Source organism: Brugia malayi (genome assembly GCF_000002995.4).
Source record: "Brugia malayi strain FR3 genome assembly, contig: Bm_v4_Chr1_scaffold_001, whole genome shotgun sequence".
In the NCBI taxonomy this organism is placed as follows: Eukaryota; Metazoa; Nematoda; class Chromadorea; order Rhabditida; family Onchocercidae; genus Brugia; species Brugia malayi.
In genome coordinates, this window is record NW_025062475.1 from 2,738,871 (window position 1) to 2,762,235 (window position 23,365).

Consider the following 23,365-nt stretch of genomic DNA (forward strand, 5'->3'; position numbering starts at 1 on the left):
TTATACGACTTGAACGCCGATAATTCTACCAGCATTTTGTCCCGTAGTCGTCCGATTAAGTCTAAGTACAAGTGGTCTGCCAGTGCTGGAACAGAAGAACTGATAAGCGATGCAAAGAAAACAACACTAGCAATATATTTATGAGAAGATCGAAGGTAAACTTACTTCCAAGGTAGCACTGCATCAGTTATGTGACCATCTCGCATTAATTGTGTGAGGATATTCATGGCAAGAGGGGAAGTGGTATGCTGAGATGTGCTTAGAAAGATAAAAGTGGTATAGTTGAAAGTAATATCAGTGAAGAAAAGATTGTCAAAATCGTTGTCATCAATATCGTCAGGCTCACCGTATGAGTAATAATCCTCAATTTTGTCGTTATCAACCTCAAAAAATTCCTTGAGAATCCGCACTTTTGATTTTTTAGTTTCTTTCAGTGTCATATCATATTTGTATAACTTCTCAAAAATTACCGGAGCGGATCGCTGCGACGCTACTAATAATATGCTTGTGCCGAAAATGCAAAAAAATAATGTAAAAAGTGCAAATCGTGGGTTTCTCATAATTGTAGAGCGTTTCCAGAATTAGTGCCTTAATGAAGGAAAGCTATGTGAATTTAATACAAACACATATTACAGTGAGTTAAATTTTAATTTGATGAGCCTTGAGGTTGCGACTTTTCAGTCTAACGGAAAAGGACGGGCAATTTCGATTTTCAGAAACTTCAATATCATTTTTTCAAGCATTGTAACTTACCAATCGTTTTTTGAAAGTAAAAATGAAGACCGGATGAATTTGAGGGACAAAATGCAAATATACAATGAATTTCATGTCAATTTCGTTTTTCTTTTAAACTGAATAATCTTTGCTCATTGCATGAATTTAACAACAAGTTTATTATAAATTTTGATCAATTTACCTCATATTTTTTGCAAAATAAAGTGGAAAATGACTTTTGTCCCATGCAAAATCGCATACTTTCGAAGAATTGGAAACACTCTCTTCAAAAGAAACAGATGTTAACACATGATAAACTTTAGTGGTAGTTAAAAATAACAGTAATTAAAAGTAGAAATAATCAGACAGTGTATTTTTCATTTTCCATCTTCCGGAAATATAATTTGTATATGATAACGAAAGTCAGTATTAATAGTAGAGTTTTTTTTTTTTCCATTTCAAAATGTGAAATAAAATGAAAAAATAATTCAGTATGAGTATTCGTTAATGAAGTTCCGCATATCTGTTTTGCATGCTATCATAAAAGTAAAATTTCTGTCTTTAACATGGAACGTAATCTTTATTAAATTATAGCTTAAAATCATATTACAAACAAATAAGAAAAATTAATTATCTACGATATTATTTCTTTCATTTTTGACAGAACTTTTGTTGGTAGTGTAAATATTAATACATTATCATCTTTTTCGATATTTGTTTGCTTGCTGTAATTGGAGACAAACGTTTATAACAAATTATATTGAACATAGCATAACAGTAATCACTGTGATATTTGTTAAATTCTTTTTAAACAATCAAAAAGTCGTAAATTACTTACAATCTAATCAATATTTATAAGTTATTTAAAGTAAACAAAATTGAAATAAGTATTTGTGTGCGTGTGTGTGTGTGTGAAAATTATCCCTTAAATTTTAATTAGCTTATTGCTATACTCTTATTTATTGGTAATTTCAGCCACCAAAAAACACTCCCAAATAAAGTATCCCAATTGATTTCAATCCGCTGATCTTTCTTCTTTTTTCATTATCATTCCATACACAGGGAAAAGTCTCATTTCGTTGTATTAAAATTCTCTTCTTTAGTTAGGGATTGTTTAGTATTTTACAGAGACAGCGCAAACGATTCTTTAGACACTAATATACTTTTTAAAGAAGTTTCTCGAATATAGAGCATAGCTCTGTATGCCTTTATCAATCAATCTTCTTTAGTTCATTGATGTTAGCTTTGATGAAATTTATGGTGAAAATGAAAAAGGATGATAGTCTATCGATTGAAAAATTGAATTATAATATATCAAAATAAAATTATATTAAATTGTTAAAGACTAAAGATTGTCTCAATTGAATGTCTCTTAGAGAAACATAAAATTGTTTCAAAGTTGCATTTTATGTAAGCAATGATTTATCTAACATATATCTTCCAGTTATAGCTGAGCTTATCTGCATTGTCTGAAATGTTACTTTTGTGAATAAAGAATATATATTCATTGTTTCATATTCTGAAAATTGTTTCTTTATTCTAAACCAAATCTACATGCAATGTTAAAATATATGTCAAAATATTTCTAATATAGCAGTCATTTTTATGAGCAAATGAATGTTAAAGTAGCAGTAAACAATAAATATTTTATACTATGTAAATAAACATAACGATTGCTCACACTATAATTTGCATTATACAAAGAAAAAAAGACCCGTGTCATATAAAAGATATATGAAGAGTAAAGATAATCTGATAAACAACTCTATATTAGAATATTGACATATATATTTGACACTTGTTATAAGCCAATGTCCACTTATGTAAACATTTAAACCTTTTATCTGGTCAATTTTTTAAGGAATCGTCTCCAAAAGATAATTTTGGGTGAGCTTTCAATCGTCCAAAGTTGCATAAACTCTCGTTGAGTGTAAATAATTCCTTTTTTCTCAAGAAAGTTGAACGGAGACAAAGTCATTGATTTTTGATTGCGCTAGTAGTCATTGTGCAATTTTTGCAAATTTGAAAAACTTAGAAATACATTCCAGTTATTTCAACATTTTCTATTAGCATTTTGTGTTTACACAGTAATATGTGGTGAACAAAGTGTCACATAAATTTTCTAAATTTTCTTTTAAACTATTTAGTGCAAAATAATGAAGTGGAAATGATAAATCATTGATTGTGATTTATTATCACTTCTTCTATCATTCTCTTTCATATCTTTCTTCTTCCCTTCCTTATTGCTCTTTTGGCATTTTTCTGAACGAGCAAATGCTTCGAAGGGTATATTTTATGAAATATGATTTCAATAACTACTCTAACTATAGAAAAATTTGTCAGTATGATGATGGAAATTATGACAAATCCATTTTCTTTTTAACTTTTGAAATATAATACTACTGTATCATATTGTAATTTTTCTTTTAAATTCATATTTCAAAATTTTATGGATTTTATTGTCAGAATTGAAACAACAAACTCATGATGTTCATTTATTTAGTTGTTTAAAAATGAACTGAAAAAATATCATCAACATTAAATTTTGGAGAAAATTCAATCGAAATCCGAGCTTTTTTGATTATTTCCTGGTGGTATAATTGCTAATCGATTTTAGTCAAATTAGCAAGATGATACAATGAATTCCTGCTTTAACATTAATGAGTATATAATAATTATTTTTGCAGTTTTTTTTTTCTTTTTGAAAAAAACATTAGCAAATAAAATATACTTATATCTGATGATTTAGCCATATTTTTTAAACAAATTCTTGCATCTTGGCATCTTGACTTTTTTCTGCTTCAATTTTACAATTGAGAATATTAGTTTATAGTTGTTCTCAACAAATTTTTTTCTTACAAAATTTGAAACAATATTACCTGTTAGAGAAATTCAATATCAAATAATTAAATTTTGTTTCAGTTGGAAAATTTTTTATAACCGGTAAGTTTTACAAGCACATTTGGTAATTATGTATTTAAGTTTTTTTTTTTCTTTCATTCCATTCGTATGCAAAGATTAAAAAAATTTTGCTGTGCATAATTTTGGAAATGGCTAACTTAAATTTCATTTAATTCAAGCTTCTATGAAAAGCTTTTTTTTTGAGTGTCCAATAAACATTACGAAAACATTGATTTCGAAGAATTTACAAATGTTTATTGAAATAACCTTCATATTTAATAAAAAAACAATTATTATTACTGCTATTAGATTGTACTATCTGTTGTGCAAAAAATATTTGTACTTTTTTTTTTTTTTTATTTCGTTACCTTAGAAAGAAAAAGAAATGTGAAATTAATTGATTCGATATGATTGTGTTCATCTTTATTTAATTCATTTATAACATAATTAAACAAGAAAAGAGAAACACATTGAAATTCGAGAAGAAAAACAAAAAAAAAAGTGGGAGGAAGGAAAATAAAATGAATCAAAAATTCTTTTTTTCAACAATAAAAAATTTTTTCGATTTCATTATATTTTAATGCTTTGATTTGCCTGACATTGTTGCTCTTTCTATTCTTTCATTTTATTCTCTTTTTTATTTTATTCTTTTTCTTTTCTTTTCTTTTTTTTTTTTTTTTTTTTTTTTTTTTTTTTTGCTTTTGATGATTCAAATTTGTTTAAAAATTTTCGTCTGTTTACAGTTTTTTTTTTTTTATAATTTCTTATAAGAACTGATGATTTTATTATGAATAAAATTAAAAGTGAACAGAAAATATTTTCATTTATCGCATTATTTTATTTTTTAGATAAATTGAATCGAAACACTATAATTTGTTACTTTTAATTTGTTACTGTTGTTTTAGTTTAATATCGGAAAACGTTAATAGGATGCTAGTGCTTTTAAAATTAATTCAAATTCAAAATTTCCTCCAATTTCATCAAAGTTATATATTAGGAATCAAAATCACTAACTCATGGATGTGCGGAATATTTTCCTTTGAAAATAAAAGAAGAATATTATTTAAATGGTCATAATTAAAATAGTATAGGAAATGAAATATACTACTAATGAAAAAAAACGATACTAATACTTTTTTTTTTCTCTCTTATTTCATTAGAATTTGATTTATTATTTTGACTGTATTTCTGATATAATTTGATTCGAAAGTAGTATTAATAATGCTAATGAAATTTATTTTCAGTTCGCTATTTGACTTTAATTTAAATTCAAAACCTTAATTTACACTCTGTTCTAAGACCAGTATAGTCTATGTTTACATATATTTTCTATATTACATATATTATAGTAAAGTATATATTTACTATTTTAGTGAGAGCAAAAAAATAAATAAATAGCTCATTTTTTACTAAAATATTATTTTTACTAAATTTCAACAAATTTTTTTTTCGAAATCAATAAATTTTGTTTTCAGTGATATTATATTCATTTACATTTGATTGTTGAAATGTTGAAATTATAGGTATAATCTTATTTCACTTTTTAATTTTTTTTCCATTAAAACATACTCGTATAATTTTAATAGTATCATCATTATTTATTATGCTCGAATCATATATCATTGGTTAAAATATTTGTTATTCATCTAAAGATATTTATAGTTTGCAAAATAAATCGTTAATATAAAAATTTTGAAATTCTAATTAAAATTTTATAAATCTTTTTATTAATACTAACATATATTTGACTAATTGAAATTATAAAAGAAAATAGGTATAATAGTAGGATATGAATAATTTCATTTATTCAACTTATTAAAAATAGATTATTATTTCTATATCAACTTTTTTTTTTTCTATATCGACTCTGTCAAATAAATTATGTCAACAAAACTAATATTATATTAGAAAAATTTCTTTTCTTAATTTTTAAGCTTTTTAAATTAAATTTTTTTTTTTTTTTTTTTTACTTATTTGTTTTAATAATTCTTGTGTAATCTATCACAAACATGTTTGAGACTATGAATCAAACATTGATTTAAACATTTAGCGATTGCTCCATGTTAACAGTTTTGTCATGTTTCTTTTTGATTTTATAGAAAATTTTGTTAGTTTGATTTTTGTGTTCGAATTGTTACCGTTAAATTCAATGATTTAGCAATTCAGAAAAATAGGTAAGTAATGGAAGAGATGGAAAATAAATCAATGGATGACCTATTAGGCGCTACAAAAGAATTATTATCGTTATGGATGACAACATATTCAAATGCGGCATTAAACAATTTGTCACCTCATGAAAGTATATTTTTTAAAGTCATTTTATTAGAAATATCAGAAAAATTGAGAGAGAGAGAGAAAAAAAAAGTAATATGAATAATGTATGCTATAAGATAATTTGTGTCCCAGAATTATTTCTAGTATTCGAACATTTTTGGTAATTTTCCCAAATTATCCTAAATTAGTCAATACTCTTTTTAACTTAGATTAGGCTACTATAATAAATATTTAATTTAATATAATAAGTGATAATTTTGAATAGATATGCGATGAAATCACAGTATAAATGAATTCAGTTTATTTGCCCGTGCTAATTTATTTATCAAACTTAGAACAAAAAGAAATTTATTGAAAATAATTAATAAAACATCAAATTATTGGATTTCAGTTCGAAATATTACAGCTTCACGACGTATCGAATCGATAGGATTGAAAAATTTTGAGGTGCTTATCTTTTTTAAAATTATTTGCATTGTTATCTGTTAATCAGCTCTCATTTTTAAAAAGTTTTTTGAAGTTAGCATTTCAGATAATATTTTAGTTGTATTTTATACAAAGTATTAACATCATTCATTCAAGTGATAAATTCAATAAATCAAAAATTTCATTTAGTACGAAATTTTCATTTCATTTCAAATTTTCATTTCAAATATTCTCCTAAATATATGATTACATTATCATCTCTAAACAATTGTTTCTATTTGCAAATGCTATATTGTTCACAAATTAATTTTTAAGATTATTTTTCAATAAAATTTTTTAAAATTTAGGCATTTTTCTCAAACACACGCATTGAAGATGATCAACAAAGCAAGTCAATGAATGCTTTACAATGCAAATTTACACCATCTACATTTGATGGTAAGCTTAGTAAAATATTTTAATTTTAAAATAATTTCATCTGTCAAATTTAAGATATCTTGATAAAAAAGAAGTGAAAGAAGGAAGCATTACTAAAGATCACTGAATGAATAAAATTTTAGCATTACATTAATTTTATCAATAAAAATTATATCAAATTATTGAAATTAAAACTAAAAAATTTTTAGAAATTTTGATTTAAAAAAAAAAAAATATTTGTTAAGAAATGTTTTATTTTACTGACCTTTTTTTTTTATAAGCTATTAGATATACCTACAAACTAATTTTTAATAACATAGATTTATATTTGAAAATTTAGATAATAAAATTATGTTAAGACATATTTTTCTTTCAGTTTTCTAACATAAATAGCATACTTGCAACTAAAACACTCATAATTTTATTAAAATATAACTCTTTGTAGTTTATTTGTATTTTTTAAAATCTGACAACTCTATGTCATTAATCAATTCCATCTGAATTAATCTTATCTGAGCAATCTTTTCAATCTATTGATGTGTTATTTCTGTTGTATGGCATCTGTTAGATCTAAGTATTTTGTTTTTTCTTTTTTGCACTTAATTAGTCAGATTTGAATAGATGAATTTTAAAGTATTGTCTTAATTAGTCAGATTTGAATAGATGAATTTTAAAGTATTGTCTTAATTAGTCAGATTTGAATAGATAGATTTCAAAGTATTGTCATTGTTACTTTTATTTGAATACAACTTTTGCAGCATAGTTTTTTTTTTTTTGAATTTCTAATCAGTTTTTTGACTAATCATTATATTCGCCCTTAATTTCATGTTACAAAATCTAATCACAATTTTTATGCAAATATTCGTATCACAAAAGGAAGTGTTATTTCATTCCAGTTGCATAATGCAACTACATAATGCGATTTTCTGAACTTTCACTACTTCTGTATTAATTTACGCCGTACAGTTTTTGCCTTGCTCTATTAAAATTGATATTTTTACTAATTATATTAGTATTATTACTAATTTATATTAAGTTAATATATACTATATAATAATAGTATTATATGTTATTATAACATTATTACATATAAAAGTTATTATGACACATCAAAATTAGTATTATTAATAATTTAGTATTATATTATATCATATCAGCTATATTATGTTATATCATAGGTTAATATTAAAGTTATTATTATTAATTAGCATTAAGTTATTATATATTATGTACTACAGCATTATAATTATTATTTATCATTATTATTATTACTATTATTGTTATTTATCATTATTATTGTCATGATTATTAATATTAATTATTGTTATTATTATTTATCGTTGTCATTATTGTTATTATTATTGCTAATCATTACTACTAATTATTGCTATTATTTTAATCATTATTTATTATTATTTTATTGTTACTATTTTAATTATTAATTATTATTATTGCTGTTATCCATTATTATTATCTCTGCTATCATTTATTTATTGTTTTTGTTGTTATCTGTTATTATTATTAATTATTATTACTAATTGTTGTTATTAATTACTATTAATCATTATTAGCTATTGTTATTACTATTAATTATTATTATTACTTTTATTTGTTATTATTAATTATTAATATTCAAAGATTTTTCATTTGCATTTGGGAAGTAAGCTGGTGCATTTGGGAAGAGTGTTTAGAAATGATCTAGTATTACTAATTTTTGGCAATTAACTTATTTAGGTGGATTTCATAAAAAGATATATTTAAATGCTGTTTGAAAAAATTTTTTGATATTAATTAAATATTATTAATTAAATCAATTCAAGTGATGTTGTGAATTTTTTTTATTATCTTGCAAGGTTTTTCGAAGAGTCAGGAACAAACAGGAATATGAATTGCTTACTTTGACTGTAGAATAATAAGCAGTTCAATTGATGTAACAATAGTGTTACGTTAGCCGTGAAAGCAAAATAGTTGGCGTCGGTTGCGCTTAGTTTACGAAACTGCAATAGAATTATTGATTATTTATTTAATATAATAACGATTTTAAAATGAACAATATCAATAGACACAGAATAGCAAGGAAAAATGTGTATTTCGCATTGTTATAAGTTATTTTTTAATGGAAAAAAGGGCTTACGACTTGTTAATATTAGGTTTATATATGTGTGATGAAGAAGGATTGCAATAGATGTTAATTTACGTACACAACAGATGTTTACTGTATGAGGATTGTGACAAGGTCAGTGATTAGCATGTCATTTTGCAGTTAGATCAAGATAACAGGAATGCATGAGGAATGAATCGGAGGGATCTAAAATTGGTTAAATGATACCAATGCTTTATTTGAAGTTTCGCAGCATTCCCAAAGAGTAAGAAAAGAAAAATTTAATGTAAAACTTTGACTGAAAGGTTTACAGGTAGATAGCAGAAAAATATTAAGTTTAATAACTAGGGCTTATTCTTATTTTTGATTGGGTATGCGACGATTCGTTTTTTAGTTTTTATGGTAATGTTTGTGGTTTTAGAGATTTTTTTTAGTTTTATTTTTGCTTATAATTTTTAGGTTTTTCTTTTTGTTTTGTTATTAATTTTTTTTTAATAGTTTTTATGTATGGGGTTTTTTTTTTTATATGCAGAATATTTCTTGTTTGTTTTATTTTATTTCATTTTTTTTTTATTTTCATTTGTTTTAAGGTTAGGTGGTTTGATTGTTTTTAGAGGTAATATTTTTTAGTTTTGATTTTTTGGATGTTACTTTTTTTAGTTTTGTTTTACAATAGTGCTGTTGCTCGTAGACATGCAGCGAGTAATGATATTGGTGATTTTTGTATTTTTTGTTTTTCAATAGTTTGTTTTGTTTTCTAATATTTTATCAATTTTTTTTTTTTTGGTTCTTTGTTAGTTATTTTTGTATTTATTAAGGGTGGTCAGTATCCTTTTGGAAGTTGATTACCTAAGGCTGAATCGGCTCTTATTCTTGTTAGTTGTTTGGTGCATAATAGGTACTTTAATAACTGCTAGTGTTATGCTAATGGATTGTGATGTTTATGTTTCTCTGAATTTTCATGTTTTGACTTTTGTTTTTTTCATGTAGGATTTTTTTACTATGATTTTTTCTAGTTTTTGTATAAAAGGAATTAGGTAGATTGTTGCGTTAAGGACTGTGTCTCAAATTGGATTTTGTGTTTTTGGTTATTAGTAGTGGTTTGCAGCTAGAATCGTACTTTTTATTAATTTCGTTTCTATCCATGGTTTTAATATCACGCGTATAATATTCTTTTCATGGTTCTATAAGAAAAAGAAAAAAAAAAAAAAAAAACCAAGAAAGTTTTTCCATTCGTTTTACTTAGATCATATTCAGCTTGTTAAATTCTTGATTGTTAGAGAAAAATTCCCTTATGTTCATCAAGGTTCGTTAAAAATTTTTTCCATCATATTTATAAAGTGTTTCTTTTGTTACATTAACAGATATGGTGACATTATCCACGTACAGATTTTTTCTTATCTCCCACGCTAATTCATTACCATCATTTGCTAGATTATAGTTTAGCGTCGCTAACAAGAAAGTGATGATATCATTGATATGACTCCAAAGAGAACTCTCTTAAAGTGATAAAATTTTTTATTTTCTTCGTCTATCTATATCATTTAGCCAAAGAAATCATGTACAATTTCTTTCTTCAGCTTGTAATTTTAGTTGCAAGAATGCTTTTTCAATATCAGCAGTTATCACTACTCTCATCATCCGAAAACGTATTAGTCTGGTAAGATTATTGGACCTCTGTACAAATTTTAAATCCTTTCTGATGCGCTGAAGCATCATAAATAATTCTTAATTTAGTTGTAGTCTTGCTAGAAGTCAGCACTTCATGATGTAGCAAATAGTGAATAACAGCTACTTCATTCGTTGGATGTACTTCTTCAATTATAATCGATTGTAGTTGATCTATAATTGTTTCGTGGTATAAATGGAGAATTGATTTATGTTGTAGTCATTGATTAGATTCTTCAAATGTCCAATATATAATTGTTACTTAATTTTTGTTTGGAATCTCTCCAAGACTAGCTAGCATACTTGAAACCTCCCACTTGCTTAATAATGGTTCGTTTGAAATGCTTTAATGCTTGGTTGTTATTGTCTTCTTTGAAAGATTCTTAAATGCCAAGCACTTCTAATTTTCAGAAATTTTCTAATTCTGAATTAGTGTTTACATTAAGGTATACTATATTTGAAGAATAAATGACATTCTTCTTACAAAGTTTGCTAATCTCACCACTCCTAACAATCATAGGGCCAACTTTTGACTGAATCAGTAATGTGTCTTGAATGTAACTACCTTGAATTCTCGTAGATTAATAAATTTGAAGAAATAGTCAGTTCTAATCAGTACATCAGGTTTATTTCCAATAATTTATTAATTCTTGGAATTCAACCTCTTTTGGTGTTAATATAATTTTACTTCCCTGAAGATTAGCTAAAATTTCCTTTGTCGGTTCGATGCTTGTTATAATGTTGCTAAACATGGTTTCTAGCTCGTAACACTTGTTGTGAATTGTCTTACAAGGTTTGTCGAGGGTCAAGAACAAACTGGAATTTGAAAGGCTTACCTTGATTATAGAATAATAAGCAGTTCAACTGATGTAACAATAGTGTTACGTTGGTCGTGAAAGCAAAATAATTGACGTCGATTACGTTTAGATTACGTTTAGCAATCATCATTTGTTTCATATGTCTCATCAATTGCTTATTTGATCAGTTATGTCTTACATTTCCATTTAATTATTTCTTATCACTTTACTTTACTTTAAATTAATATTTTCTTTAAATATATTATTTTTTTAAAATAACTTTTTCTTCCTTTCCGTTCTGTCTAATTACATTTCTAAAATGGATAATATTTCCAAACATTTAGCAAACACATTTTTTTGCAAACGATAATAAATAAATGATATTTAGGAATATGGTACGATGAATTTTTACATTTTTTTGCATCTGACTCTAATTATTTTAACTAATTTCGTATATTAAAAAGTGGAATTTTGTACATACATAAAAACTGCGGCTTTCCAAATGAATTTAGAGTAATGTCAAATACTGTTATCACTTTTTGTTTCATCCATTTATTTATTTTTTTTTTTTTTCGATTTGATCAAATCAAACATCATTTCCCTCTACATTTCTATTTGTCTTATTTTCTTATCAGATATCTCAACTGAAAAAGAAAATTGAAAAAAAAAAAAAAAAACCACTTTGTTGATTTTTTCGATAAAGCAAAAAAAAAATCATATGGAAAGAATACTGCGTTACATTTCAGAATCTAACAACAAAAAGGTAGCAACAGAGGTATTTAGTAGTATTATATATATTCATTTTTATTCACACCTTATTTTGGCAATTTTTTTTTTTGAGAATGCATGCTTTAACTTAATATATATTCATTTTTTTTTTTTTTTTAATCTATTATTTTTATCCAAACAAAAATGTTTTATTGCTTGCATATACTTACAAATGTATTTGCATGTAAGTCTTTTATAAATTAATATGTTATATCGTTTTATAATTTTATACAAAAATTTTACGTGTTCTTGCAGCGTATTTAATGTTATAAGATTTCAGATTTATTAAATTTATAACATTTCACTCACTTCAGTAAATATATCGAATGTTACGACATCAAAATTCCATTCAATGACCTCTTCGTTGCATAGCCATCGTTCACCCTCATTATGTAGTACTACCACACCAAATGTTTCATTGGATATGCATGATCAGGAAATGATTACTTTTCGTAAGTGTTGTATCGTTTTCATGTTATTACAGTGTTTTTTTTTTTTTTTTTCAATGATTTCAGTAATTTCACTTTTTAAGCATTTTTAGAATTCTCAACTTAATTTAATTTTTGAAAGACAATTTAATTAATTTTTTGTCAAGATTATGCAAATTTTCAAATTTCATATTGCTGAAAATTCTGTATTTCGATTTGCCGTAATACTTTAATTTCATCATGGTCATTTTGAGATAAAAAAATTAATATAACTAGTGTCACTTGCTAAGCTGTTTTATTTTTTATCCACTGATAATGATAACAATGATACCATGCCATATAGTTTTTGTTTAAGTAGTTTTTTGAGCTCATGTTAACCTGAATGAAACGGATCGTTGGAAGATTTCTTCTGTTTTTTGCATCCATAGTGACAAGCAAAGGATTGAAGGTTAAAACTAACTTCGGACGTCAAATTATACTTCAGCGTAAATTATGATTTAATTTTGCAGCTCAGTCTGGTGAACTGAATTCGGACATAGGTATTCAGGTTGGACCGGAGTCGAAATTATCCGCCATCAGTTCATCATCGAATACAGGTTAATTTTCAAATTTTATTATTTTTATTGTGAGATATTGTTATCTTAATGTGTATGTGTTTGCTTGTATATATATGTTTTGTGAAACAGTGATTCTAAGGATTGCTTCTTATTACATTAGTTTGAAGATTTGGAATAATATAGAAATTGTAAATTTGAAAAGTAATTAAGCAGATACGTGATGTACAAATGCCTACAATATTTACATGCTATTTTATATTTACAAATGCAATTGCGGACGTAGAAAAAAAGTAGAACGGATGATTTCCAGGAAACGTTCCAAAATTTTTTGAGCCAACAGAAACATTACCACCCTCCAATACACCGATGAGTCCATTGCTGTATTCTTTACAAAAACAGTAAGTATTTAAATTTTACATAATATTTTTGATGTTGTTTCAAGTGCTTTTGATTTTTTTTTTGCTATCATCGTAATATATCTCTGTCTGGATATTGATTTTCTTTTTTTTCGTTCATCTATTCACAATTTCAGTCACCTAATATTAATGTTTTTTTTTTTCATATGTTTAGATTTTCAATTTTTGTCTAAACATTTAATTTAACTTCGTATTTCTAACTCTCAATTATCCAGCGAGAGTAAGTAAAAATTATGAATCATTTAACTATTAAATGATGATATGCCGCTTGGTAAATTGTTTCGTTAATCGATAAAATGTTTTCCAAGTAAAAAAGTAGCTTCGATGTCAAAAATAAATTTTTAGAATGGTCACACAAAAAATAGTTTTGCACATTGTAACTATCACAAAATGATTGTAATTTTATAAGATCTACTCAGAAAAAAAAAAAAAGAAAGAAAACTGCAAGTTTTTAAGCTATTTTCAAGCTTTTAAGACCGAAATTAATAAGGCATGATCAAAATTAATTAATTGAAAAAATACATTTTCTTTTTAGTGAGAAATTGTACGGTTTGGACTTAAAATCCTGCTGATATTCTGTTTTCTTTACAATTTTTTACATTAACCGTAATTTTTACAACTTTCTAGTTTTCAGTCTAAATTATACTTTTTTTAGTTTACTGAAACTTTAATTTACTCATTACTTTATTTTGCTGTAAAACGGCTATCCTAATTTGTGAAATTTAAATTACCGGTCATATTTATTTTCTCATACAATCTGGCGATAACATGTTTTTGAACTATTGAAATACTGGCTATATTTTTGCCGATTTCATGCAGATAATGTATGAAAATCTCCAATACTTTATGCTCATAAAAAAAAAGAATTTTTTTTGTGGCAGATTTTTTCGAAACTAATAATTGTTATTGCAGTTTTCGAAGAAATTAATTTTTTGTAAACAATGGAGTTCTTTTTCATACACTTAGCGCTGCGAACATCCTCAAAATTTGTAGGTTATTCAGTGCAAAATTTTTTTATGGTAAAAGGAATTATTTTTATGTTATTTTAGAAAGGCTATTTTTGTGAAAAAAATTTTTTTTTTTTTTTTTTGTGGTTTTGAATTTAAAAAGAAATAAAATTTAAGATATACTTTTGCAATTATGCCCATTACAAAATAAAAAGCTTTTCATGGAAACATTCAGAAATTTATCGGATGGGATGATTTATTGCCATTATTTCAATCGATAGCAATCATAGTATTTTTTTATTCAGTTATTCTGATCAAAAGCAAAAAAGGCAAGAGAGAATAGTGTTCTGTTGTCTCGATAAGCTTTCCTTTGCATTTTAGATCTTTATGTTTGAAACATTTTTATCATTCAAGCTGTTTTTTTTTTTTTGCTTTTTCTTTGCTAGGAAATGCTTTATGCTAAGATTATGTTCCTTTTCATTGTTGAAATATCGCTGGTTTTTTAAAATTACATCAGCAGGCTATATAACTTCAAATATATGTTTTAATTTTATTAAAGTTAAAGTCAAAAAAAGCTCTGGATTTGAGGATTGTAAATGAATTTAGTTCCATTCTATCAACGTGTCATCAAGTGTTTCCCTATCATCTTCTCAACTTTATAATTTTTATTTTTATTTTTTTTTTTTTTTTTGATTGAGACTTTTTATCAATGAAAGAATATTTTCATTTTATGGATCGGATCACCAGTAATTATGGTTTTCACCAACACAAATCAGTTAGATAGCAATGGAATTTTAAATTGCGTTGGAATGTGAAATAATTAATAAAAATTATTAGCTTTCATTTTTTACTTAATACTTTTTCTTGCAATAAAGATTAGAAGTGAAAAAAGTAGTTTGTTATATATTGATATTTTATTGACGAAAATAAGCTAAAAATTATTAACAAAAGCCAATTATATAGTCTTAGAAATATTTCAAAGTCTTAGAAATATTTCAAATAAAAAAAAGTAAGTTAAGCTTTGTTTTGAAAGTGTAATTTTCAATTTACCTGTGCATCATCACAATACATTGCAATATTTGCTCAGTAGGCGTATACAGTTCCATCAAGTTTTCATGACTCTATGTACTTTTATATTTAATATTTATCCAAATTTATAGCTCACAGCACATTTTATACACTTAGGCATTTTTTTAGATTAATTTATTCATGAAATCCTTGTATAAAATCTCCCGTTAAATTTGGTTTTTCATGCTTTTTAATTATATGAAGATCTGTTTCTTTTTTTTTTTTCTTTTTAATTTCTTGGAAAATATTACTTTTATCAAACGATAAGTTGTATGTTGTTTTTTTCTAGTAATAATCTTTATCTCTCATTATAGTCATGCAAAAAGGTCACATATCTTCGAATAGATAAAACATTTAACTTAGCATTGTGTAATAATGTTTCATTTTTTATAAAGCTATTGTTGCTAATACAGATAGGCCTTTTAAAATTTTGTAGCTTTTTCCTAATGTTTTGTTATTATGTCTTCATTACTGTCACTTATCTTTTTTTAATTTACAAGCTTTCATCTTTTCCTTCAGAAATCACTCTAAGCAAATATGTCAAATGAACAAATAGGAATGTCATTGTTTTCATCATTATTACCATTAACAACAGAAGCAAGAGCAACAGGAAAAAACTCAGAATTCCAACGAAGATCTACTTCAATTGACTTAGAATCAGGAAAAATTGATGAGTGCATCAAGATTGCATCACCATGTAATCATGATAAAAAAAGTCGCCGGTTCATTGCTTCAACATCCAACATTCCGGAAAATTCCCAATTATCAATAGTGAAAACTGATTTATCACATAATTTATTAGCAGCCGGAAATGTATCATTGGAAAATTTTGTTGGTTTACAATCATATCGTGCCATTTCAACCAATAATTCATGCATCAATATGCGAAAAAATGAGCAGTTGGATGATTTTGATATGAATATTCGGATGACTCACAAGGATAATTATTTGGCTAATAATTCGATAAACTTTTCATCATATCAACCATCAACAACAATGGATGCAAAAATTTCAAATAACTTTCCAATTCATATGTTACCTTCAACAAATCCATCATCACATAATAATTATTTGGAATATCATAGCGTACCATCGACAACAATAATAACTGCAGCAGCAACAACAGTAACAGCAACAACAACAAGTAACAATGTTATAGAAGAAACAAAAGCGGTAATGTTGGATGAAAGGTGTGTTTATTATCATCTTTTGAATTATATTTTTAAGTGACTATATTCTTTCCAGATATCGTGGTGAATTATCAATTCTGGAAAAGTATCGTTATGATCTCAGTCGAGCTCAACTTAAAGCAAGTTCACGGACATCAGCTTTACTAGCAGGTTTTGCTATGGTAAGTAAAATACAAATTAAACTTTAATATGATTTTAAATTGGAATAAGACTTCACTGTTTTCCTGTTATCAATAGTTTAATTTAAATATCTCACTGTAGTACGATAATACCTGTAGGACATATTCCCGCATAGCGCAAAATGGTAATATATCTCACAATGCCAAAAGAATTGGCATCATTGTTACGATTCATTATTTAATTGCTTCACAATTTTTTGTATTGTTATAATTAAACTGGTTGTTTTTGCCTAATTTCTTAGATCCAAAACTCAAAGTAGAACCTAAGTAAGGTAGTACGTCATCTTTTCTTTCTGTTGTTTGCAAAATTATCAGGTTTTTGAGATTGAAGTTTTGGAACTCACTATTTATGTCATTTTCAAATCTAAGATTTCTAAATGATTTTTTTTTATGCGGTATCTTCTGCGTTTTTTTCAACTTTTCGGAATGTTTTTTTCCAGATTTTTTGACAATGTATCCATCGATGTTGTTGTTATTGAATTTTAGGTCACAATTTTTTTTGCTATCTTTCATTGATTTTCTTCAAGCGAAGCTACTAATGAAATAAACCAGATAGGAAATATAATGAAAAGGACTAATAAAAAATTAGAAATATTTGGATCCTAAACAATTTGACAATTGATATTCTGCATCTTTCTTAGATATTATCTTGGCATTTCTAATTGATTTTCATTACTGGATAAATGGATAATTAATTTAGTAAACAAATTTATGTGTAATGCTATGTATTCGATCTCCTTTTAAATTGTTCCGTAAATCGCCAGTTTGTTTTTTTTTTTTCTACTTTTCATCAATGATTATTAAATATTTCCAATGCAGTCATTAATTAATCAGCACCAGTGCTTCATATTCATCCTTTATTTCTCGTGTTTTAATCGAATTTTCTTGAGATTAATACAAGTTTATAATTTTTTTTTTTTTGCTTGTATTAATGTGGTTATCCAACAATCTGCTTCGTTTTTAATTAATCTGTTTACCATTTGCTACAGCTAATAGCTCGAAAACATCATAGTATATGATTTTGTAATAATAGTTTTCTCGAACATCACAAAATAAATATTACATTAAGTTATAATATTTTGTTATGTATTACCACCATGATTTATTATCAATAAATATTAGGTATAACAGAAGACTAAGCAGTTAATTAAAGATTGAATATAACGTAAGCATTAGTTCCAGTTCGATGAGATATTTCTTTTATAGTAGAATTCAGTAGCTTTATCACAGGTAGTATTGAACTGTTATTACATTCAGCAACAGTATTCAAGAAATAAATAGCAAATTAAGTTATGAGATGAGAGTAGTATATTTCATTATATTTAGGTTGCCTTGGTGGAATTGCAATACGAGCGAACTACGCCACCTTTTTTACTGATAACACTTGGTGTAGTGACAACACTTCTTGTATCCGTTCATCTTCTTGCACTGATGATGTCAACATGTATATTACCTTACATTGAAGCGAATGGTTGTACGCAAGATTCACCTCACATTCGATTAAAGTAAGTTTGTTTTATAATAATTGATTAAAGAAATGTCATTATGGTTTGAGAAATACGGTGATGAATTTGAGAATTAGCAGTAAAAGAAAAATTAGCTTTTATGATAGCAATATTTTTAACATTAATCAGCATTGGTGATATTTTCTTCTTTTCACCTATAAATTATTTTTCATCTTTTTTCTACATTAAAACAAAATGTTTGCATTACTTACATTTCAAATCATCCTACTTCAAATGTTTACAGTAATTTCATATATTTATCGGTGGCTAATTTCAATTTTAATTCCACTTTTGGTCCATCATTTTTGCTTGAATTATTTATATTTTTTGATTTTAGCAAGCCTCGTTTTCATATTTTTTTTCCTTACTTATATCATTTGAAGTGGCATTTCATGTCTTTATAATAGATTTTTTCATCAATGTGATACCAATGATTAGTAATGATATTACAAGTTAGTTTAAGTTAGAATAGTGCGTATTGTTTAGTAACTGATGACAAGTATCATTTCTGTTGCTTTATCTTGTTATATGAAATTTAACTGTATATGTAAGTAACATATATAAGTACTCTAGTATTTATGCTATCTCGAGTACTTTTATTTCATTTCACATTTTTATTTTCAGATTCTATATCGATCTATCATGGTTATTTAGTACATGTATTGGTTTGGTGTTGTTTCTTATTGAAATTGGTATAATATTTTTTGTAAAATTTTATGCAGTCAACTATATTACTGCTGCTTATATAACCACTGCTATGCTCAGTAAGCAAACAATATTTTTTTATTTTTAAAAATTTTTTCATTTTTCAGAATAAAATATGATCAACATTTTAATGCATTACGTAATGATGCATGCTGCAGTATAAGCTATTTTGCTTCTCATTATTACCTAGCATATTTTGGAAGTTATAGGTAAATAGAATGTTCGGTAAAGAAAAAAATTTGAGAATTGAGATGGAATATTTAACAAAGAATTATAATGTAAACTACAATTCCATTTTGAATTTTGCACACTTAAATTAACTTTAAACTTTTCCATTGAAATATTTTTTAATTTATTTAAATTTCAATTTTTAATATTATTTTTTCCAGTTATTTATTTTAATATCTTTGTTTGTTTCAGTACCTGTTGTAGTGGTGTTTACAATATTCTCATGTCTTATTCATAAAAATCGATTTATTCATTCAATAAATCGTGTTGGATCAAAAGCGATTGATTTGCAAAAATTTTTGAACGAAAATAATGCAGCAATAGGAAGCAGCATTCCGAATACTGCTACTGCTACATCTATTGAACGACATCTGGTAGGTGCTGGTTTACATGGTATTCGAGTTATCCATCATTGACACAGACATTATGAAGAAATTTTTAAAAATTTAATGTTTTTTTTTTTTTTTGTTAGTTTTCATTACTCTTTTCAAGTGCACTTTAATATATGCTTTGGCTTTAATGCTATTTTTTCATAATAGCTCTCATATTTGCTGTTTTTCCTTTAACAGATAACGGTTGTTTTTCTTTTTTTCTGGTATATTATTGAACTGGAATTGTTTATAAGTAAACAAAATCAACTAGAGGAATATGATGAGAACGATTTTTTTTTTTAATGCTTTCTTATTCGCTGTTTTTTTCTTTTTTTGTGCTTTCTTATTTGCTCTTTTATGCTAAATATTTTTGAATAATTTTTGCTATTTCATTTTTATTTCTTCATATCAGTGGTAGATCAAATTATTTTGTTACAGCTTTAGATCAAAACATTCGTTACACGAAAATTTTTTTTGTCTTTATAAATATATGAAAACATCGTCTAACTGTTATTCCACTCTATTTAATTGAATTCACTATTGCTATTCTGCGATTTCATATAACATTTACACTTTCTGCTTGGAAATTGCTACCTGATTACTTCGAAGCTTACGATCGAAGGTTATTAGCTTCAGAACGAAAGACTTTAAATAGTAAATAATGTAATGTGCTATCTCTTGACCTCATCATCCTCTAGACACATTTTTTAATTTTCGATAAAATAAAGCCTTCATCCTTCAATTTCTTTTTTTTTTCTTTTTTCATTCATCTTTATATGTTTTCCTATCATTTCTCTACATTCTATTCCGTAGTATAAGTTAAGCTAATTATTTGGTCAATCTTTAGCTATAATTTGCCTCAGGTGAAGTTTTTCTACTTTTCAGTAAAGTTTTTCTCCTTTTTCAAGAATGTTATGCATCATAAGATTAATTTCTTCCACATATCTTTGCAATGATTTTCGGTGCATTTCTTCTTTTTTTTTTTCTACCTGTACTGTTTTTGTTTTTTGTTTAAAGAATCCAAAGTACTTGACACTGCTACAGTAAAGTTGTTAACTGTTCAGCGTTTGCTTTTCCATACTTTAGTAGGTAATATTGGACAATAAGTATAACGAAAATGCAGAATTTAAGACACACCTTGGACTCAAATTTTCTTTTTTAAATTAGCTATGTATTTTTGCATATCTTTCAGATGTTTTTGAGGACATTTATTATTCTCTTTCAACATTTAATAGGCATTTCCGGTGGATTAATTTTCGGTTTTGGATAAACAGTATAATTAATGATGTGTTTTTAAGATGAAATTAAGGGGACTGTAACTTTATAAATGTTGAAATTGATTACCTTAGTGACATTATTTCCTTATCACTTTCTCATAATAGCCTTCTTTCAATAATTTAGAAAAATATAGGCATCAGCAGAGCCTTAAAAAGGAAAATTTTATAAATGATTAGTTGCTTTAGGAATTAGAAGAATCTTTTTCTCATTGTATTTTTTATTAACCCAACTAATCATTCATTCTTAAAGAACTCTTTATTATAACGTTGTTAGTCTTATAATTTTTCAAATTTCTTTTTGATAGTTAGTTCATTTCTTTGTTAATTCCTTGAATTTTATTACTTAATATTTGCTCAAAATAACTTTTTTAACCTTTAAATCTTTTTAACTCTCACTGCTGACTTAAGTAAACTCAATTTGCTGTATGAAAGCACTGTTGAATTCACTTATATCTTTAGAAGTATAATTAGTAAATAGATGAAATAATTTTGCTATCTAAGCTCTAAATTTTTTTACGACGCTTCAATTTAATTCATTTTTTCAGGACCAAAAATTTACACAAACCCAGAAATATTGGCTTGATATAACAGCTTACATTGCTATGATTCGTAAATTGAATTATATCTTGATAAATAATATATATGGCGTATGCTGCTTTATCAAATTCCAAATTTTTTAGCTGCTTCGATCTCCATAATTTTTTTCATCATAAAATCATCATTTTGGTTTTTCTTATTGCTTTCATACCTCCTTTTTTCACATTTTCGCACTTAATTCATAACATTTTGTTTTCAGATAACAGAAAGAGCATTTAACCAAAATATTTATTTCTGCCATTTGCTTAATAAACTTATTCAGCGATTATTTCTTTCAGAATTAATCATTTTTTTTTTTTCTTAAGTGAAATATTCTATTCTTCTTTTTTGCCTTCGTGTGCATCTTCATACTCTTCCATAAATTAATGTTTTTCTTGAATTTGATGTTTGAATTCATTATCAGACTCTTTTAATCATTATGTTCTATTTATTATAATTTTTGCACTTTACATGACGATTAGATTATCTTCTTTCGGAATACAACGGAATGGTAATTTCACCCTTCATTTTTCTCCTACTTCGGTTTTGTAAAAATCTAGGCAGCAATTTTAAATGATTCTGGTACAGTTATTATCAAATTTATTGTCAATTACAGTTATTGCCACTTAATATACATCACTTCAACATTTCCTTGTAAGAGATCTCCATGTCTAATGTCATCGATGTGCATCTATAGGATAATCACTCTTCAGTGAATTTTAAATTATTGTTGGGATTAAGATTACATGGTATATACTGATAGTTATAGATCAGAAAATGCTGTTTTAGTAAATTTTCTTCTATACCATAATTAATTATCTTTTGATCAGTGCAGATATGATTTCAATTTCAATTACCTACTTTAAAAATGGTTGAGCAATTGTCGAAATTTATTTTGAATTGAAAGAAGTTGCTTTTAGGAATTATTTGCTCGCTTGTTATTCTTTGCTTAAAATAACTTTTGCTTAATGCTTTCTAGCAGACTATTCTTTGTATTTCTTGTTTAGCATGTTTAACAGAAATACATGAATAAAAAGAAAGAACAAATAATTTTCTTGAATTCTGTAATTATCAAGATTTTACTACTCTAATCTGACTGGGAAGTAGTTTTACAGCCTAATATTTCATGATAATTCCGTTATACCGATGACATTGCTTTTGATTACGCATTGCTTTTATCAAAATTTCCTATATTATCTTAGAAGTTTAAAAATATCAAAAAAGATTCACTGCTTATTTAGCTTATGCTTTTTTAACAGCTGAGAAGTGAATATATGGATTAATGATTTTTGAATCAAATTTCGACGCTTCCAGGTGGGAAACAACTTACGGCTTTCTGTCACATCATTTGAACCTTTCCAAATAAATTGTTTGGCATGTGCTGCTTATGGGATATTCTCTTCATTGAATATTGAATTGAAAAGTATTTCTAGTGTTCAAGTATTGATAAGTAGAATTGGTATCTCTTATAATTGCCAATTTGAATAAATTCATGTTAATTTCGAGCTGATATCTTTTTTTCTTCTTTTTTAGTAGAAAATTAATTTAAAAGCAAATTTCAGCCGAGCAGAGATGAATATACGACATGAAAGGGAAAAAACCTGAAGGTTGAGGTATAATTTTTTTTTTTTTTTTACTCTTTGCCAAAAAAGAACTTCCTTATATTAAATTTTAATATAATAGAAGATAAGATAATTGACGGAGTTAAAAAATGGTTATTATGAAGAGACAATTTCATAATGAAAAAATTTTTTCTCGGAATAAAAAAATTAGAACAAATTTGAAATCTTTTAGAATTTTACAACTGATAGTTCCATTCTCACTTCTTTTATTCCACTTACTTTTCTTCTCG

At 25.9% G+C, this 23,365-nt stretch overlaps 3 protein-coding genes across 4 annotated transcripts; 1 reads left to right on the forward strand and 2 right to left on the reverse strand.

The window, feature by feature from the left end:
- Bm196 (Uncharacterized protein) lies at positions 1–206 on the reverse strand (the record flags this gene model as incomplete). The annotated part of the gene is made up of 2 exons (XM_043076337.1): positions 1–85; positions 166–206. The coding sequence occupies 2 exons, from the start codon at positions 204–206 to the stop codon at positions 1–3; spliced, it is 126 nt and encodes a 41-aa protein (XP_042932271.1).
- Positions 207–378: 172 nt separating this feature from the next.
- Positions 379–828, reverse strand: Bm197 (Uncharacterized protein; the record flags this gene model as incomplete). The annotated part of the gene is made up of 3 exons (XM_043076338.1): positions 379–383; positions 471–588; positions 754–828. 3 exons carry the CDS (start codon positions 826–828, stop codon positions 379–381), a joined length of 198 nt encoding a protein of 65 aa, XP_042932272.1.
- A 4,968-nt stretch (positions 829–5,796) lies between these two features.
- On the forward strand, positions 5,797–23,102 carry Bma-orai-1 (the record flags this gene model as incomplete). Of its 2 annotated transcripts, none has more annotated exons than XM_043076339.1 (11): positions 5,797–5,914; positions 6,281–6,336; positions 6,663–6,753; positions 12,381–12,518; positions 13,004–13,090; positions 13,362–13,449; positions 16,728–16,833; positions 18,178–18,356; positions 18,981–19,120; positions 19,482–19,663; positions 23,076–23,102. In XM_043076339.1, the coding sequence occupies 11 exons, from the start codon at positions 5,797–5,799 to the stop codon at positions 23,100–23,102; spliced, it is 1,212 nt and encodes a 403-aa protein (XP_042932273.1). The 2 variants fall into 2 exon arrangements, with proteins under 2 accessions (XP_042932273.1, XP_042932274.1); XM_043076340.1 differs by lacking the exon at positions 23,076–23,102 and adding an exon at positions 21,483–21,617.
- Between the last annotated feature and the right edge of the window lie 263 nt (positions 23,103–23,365).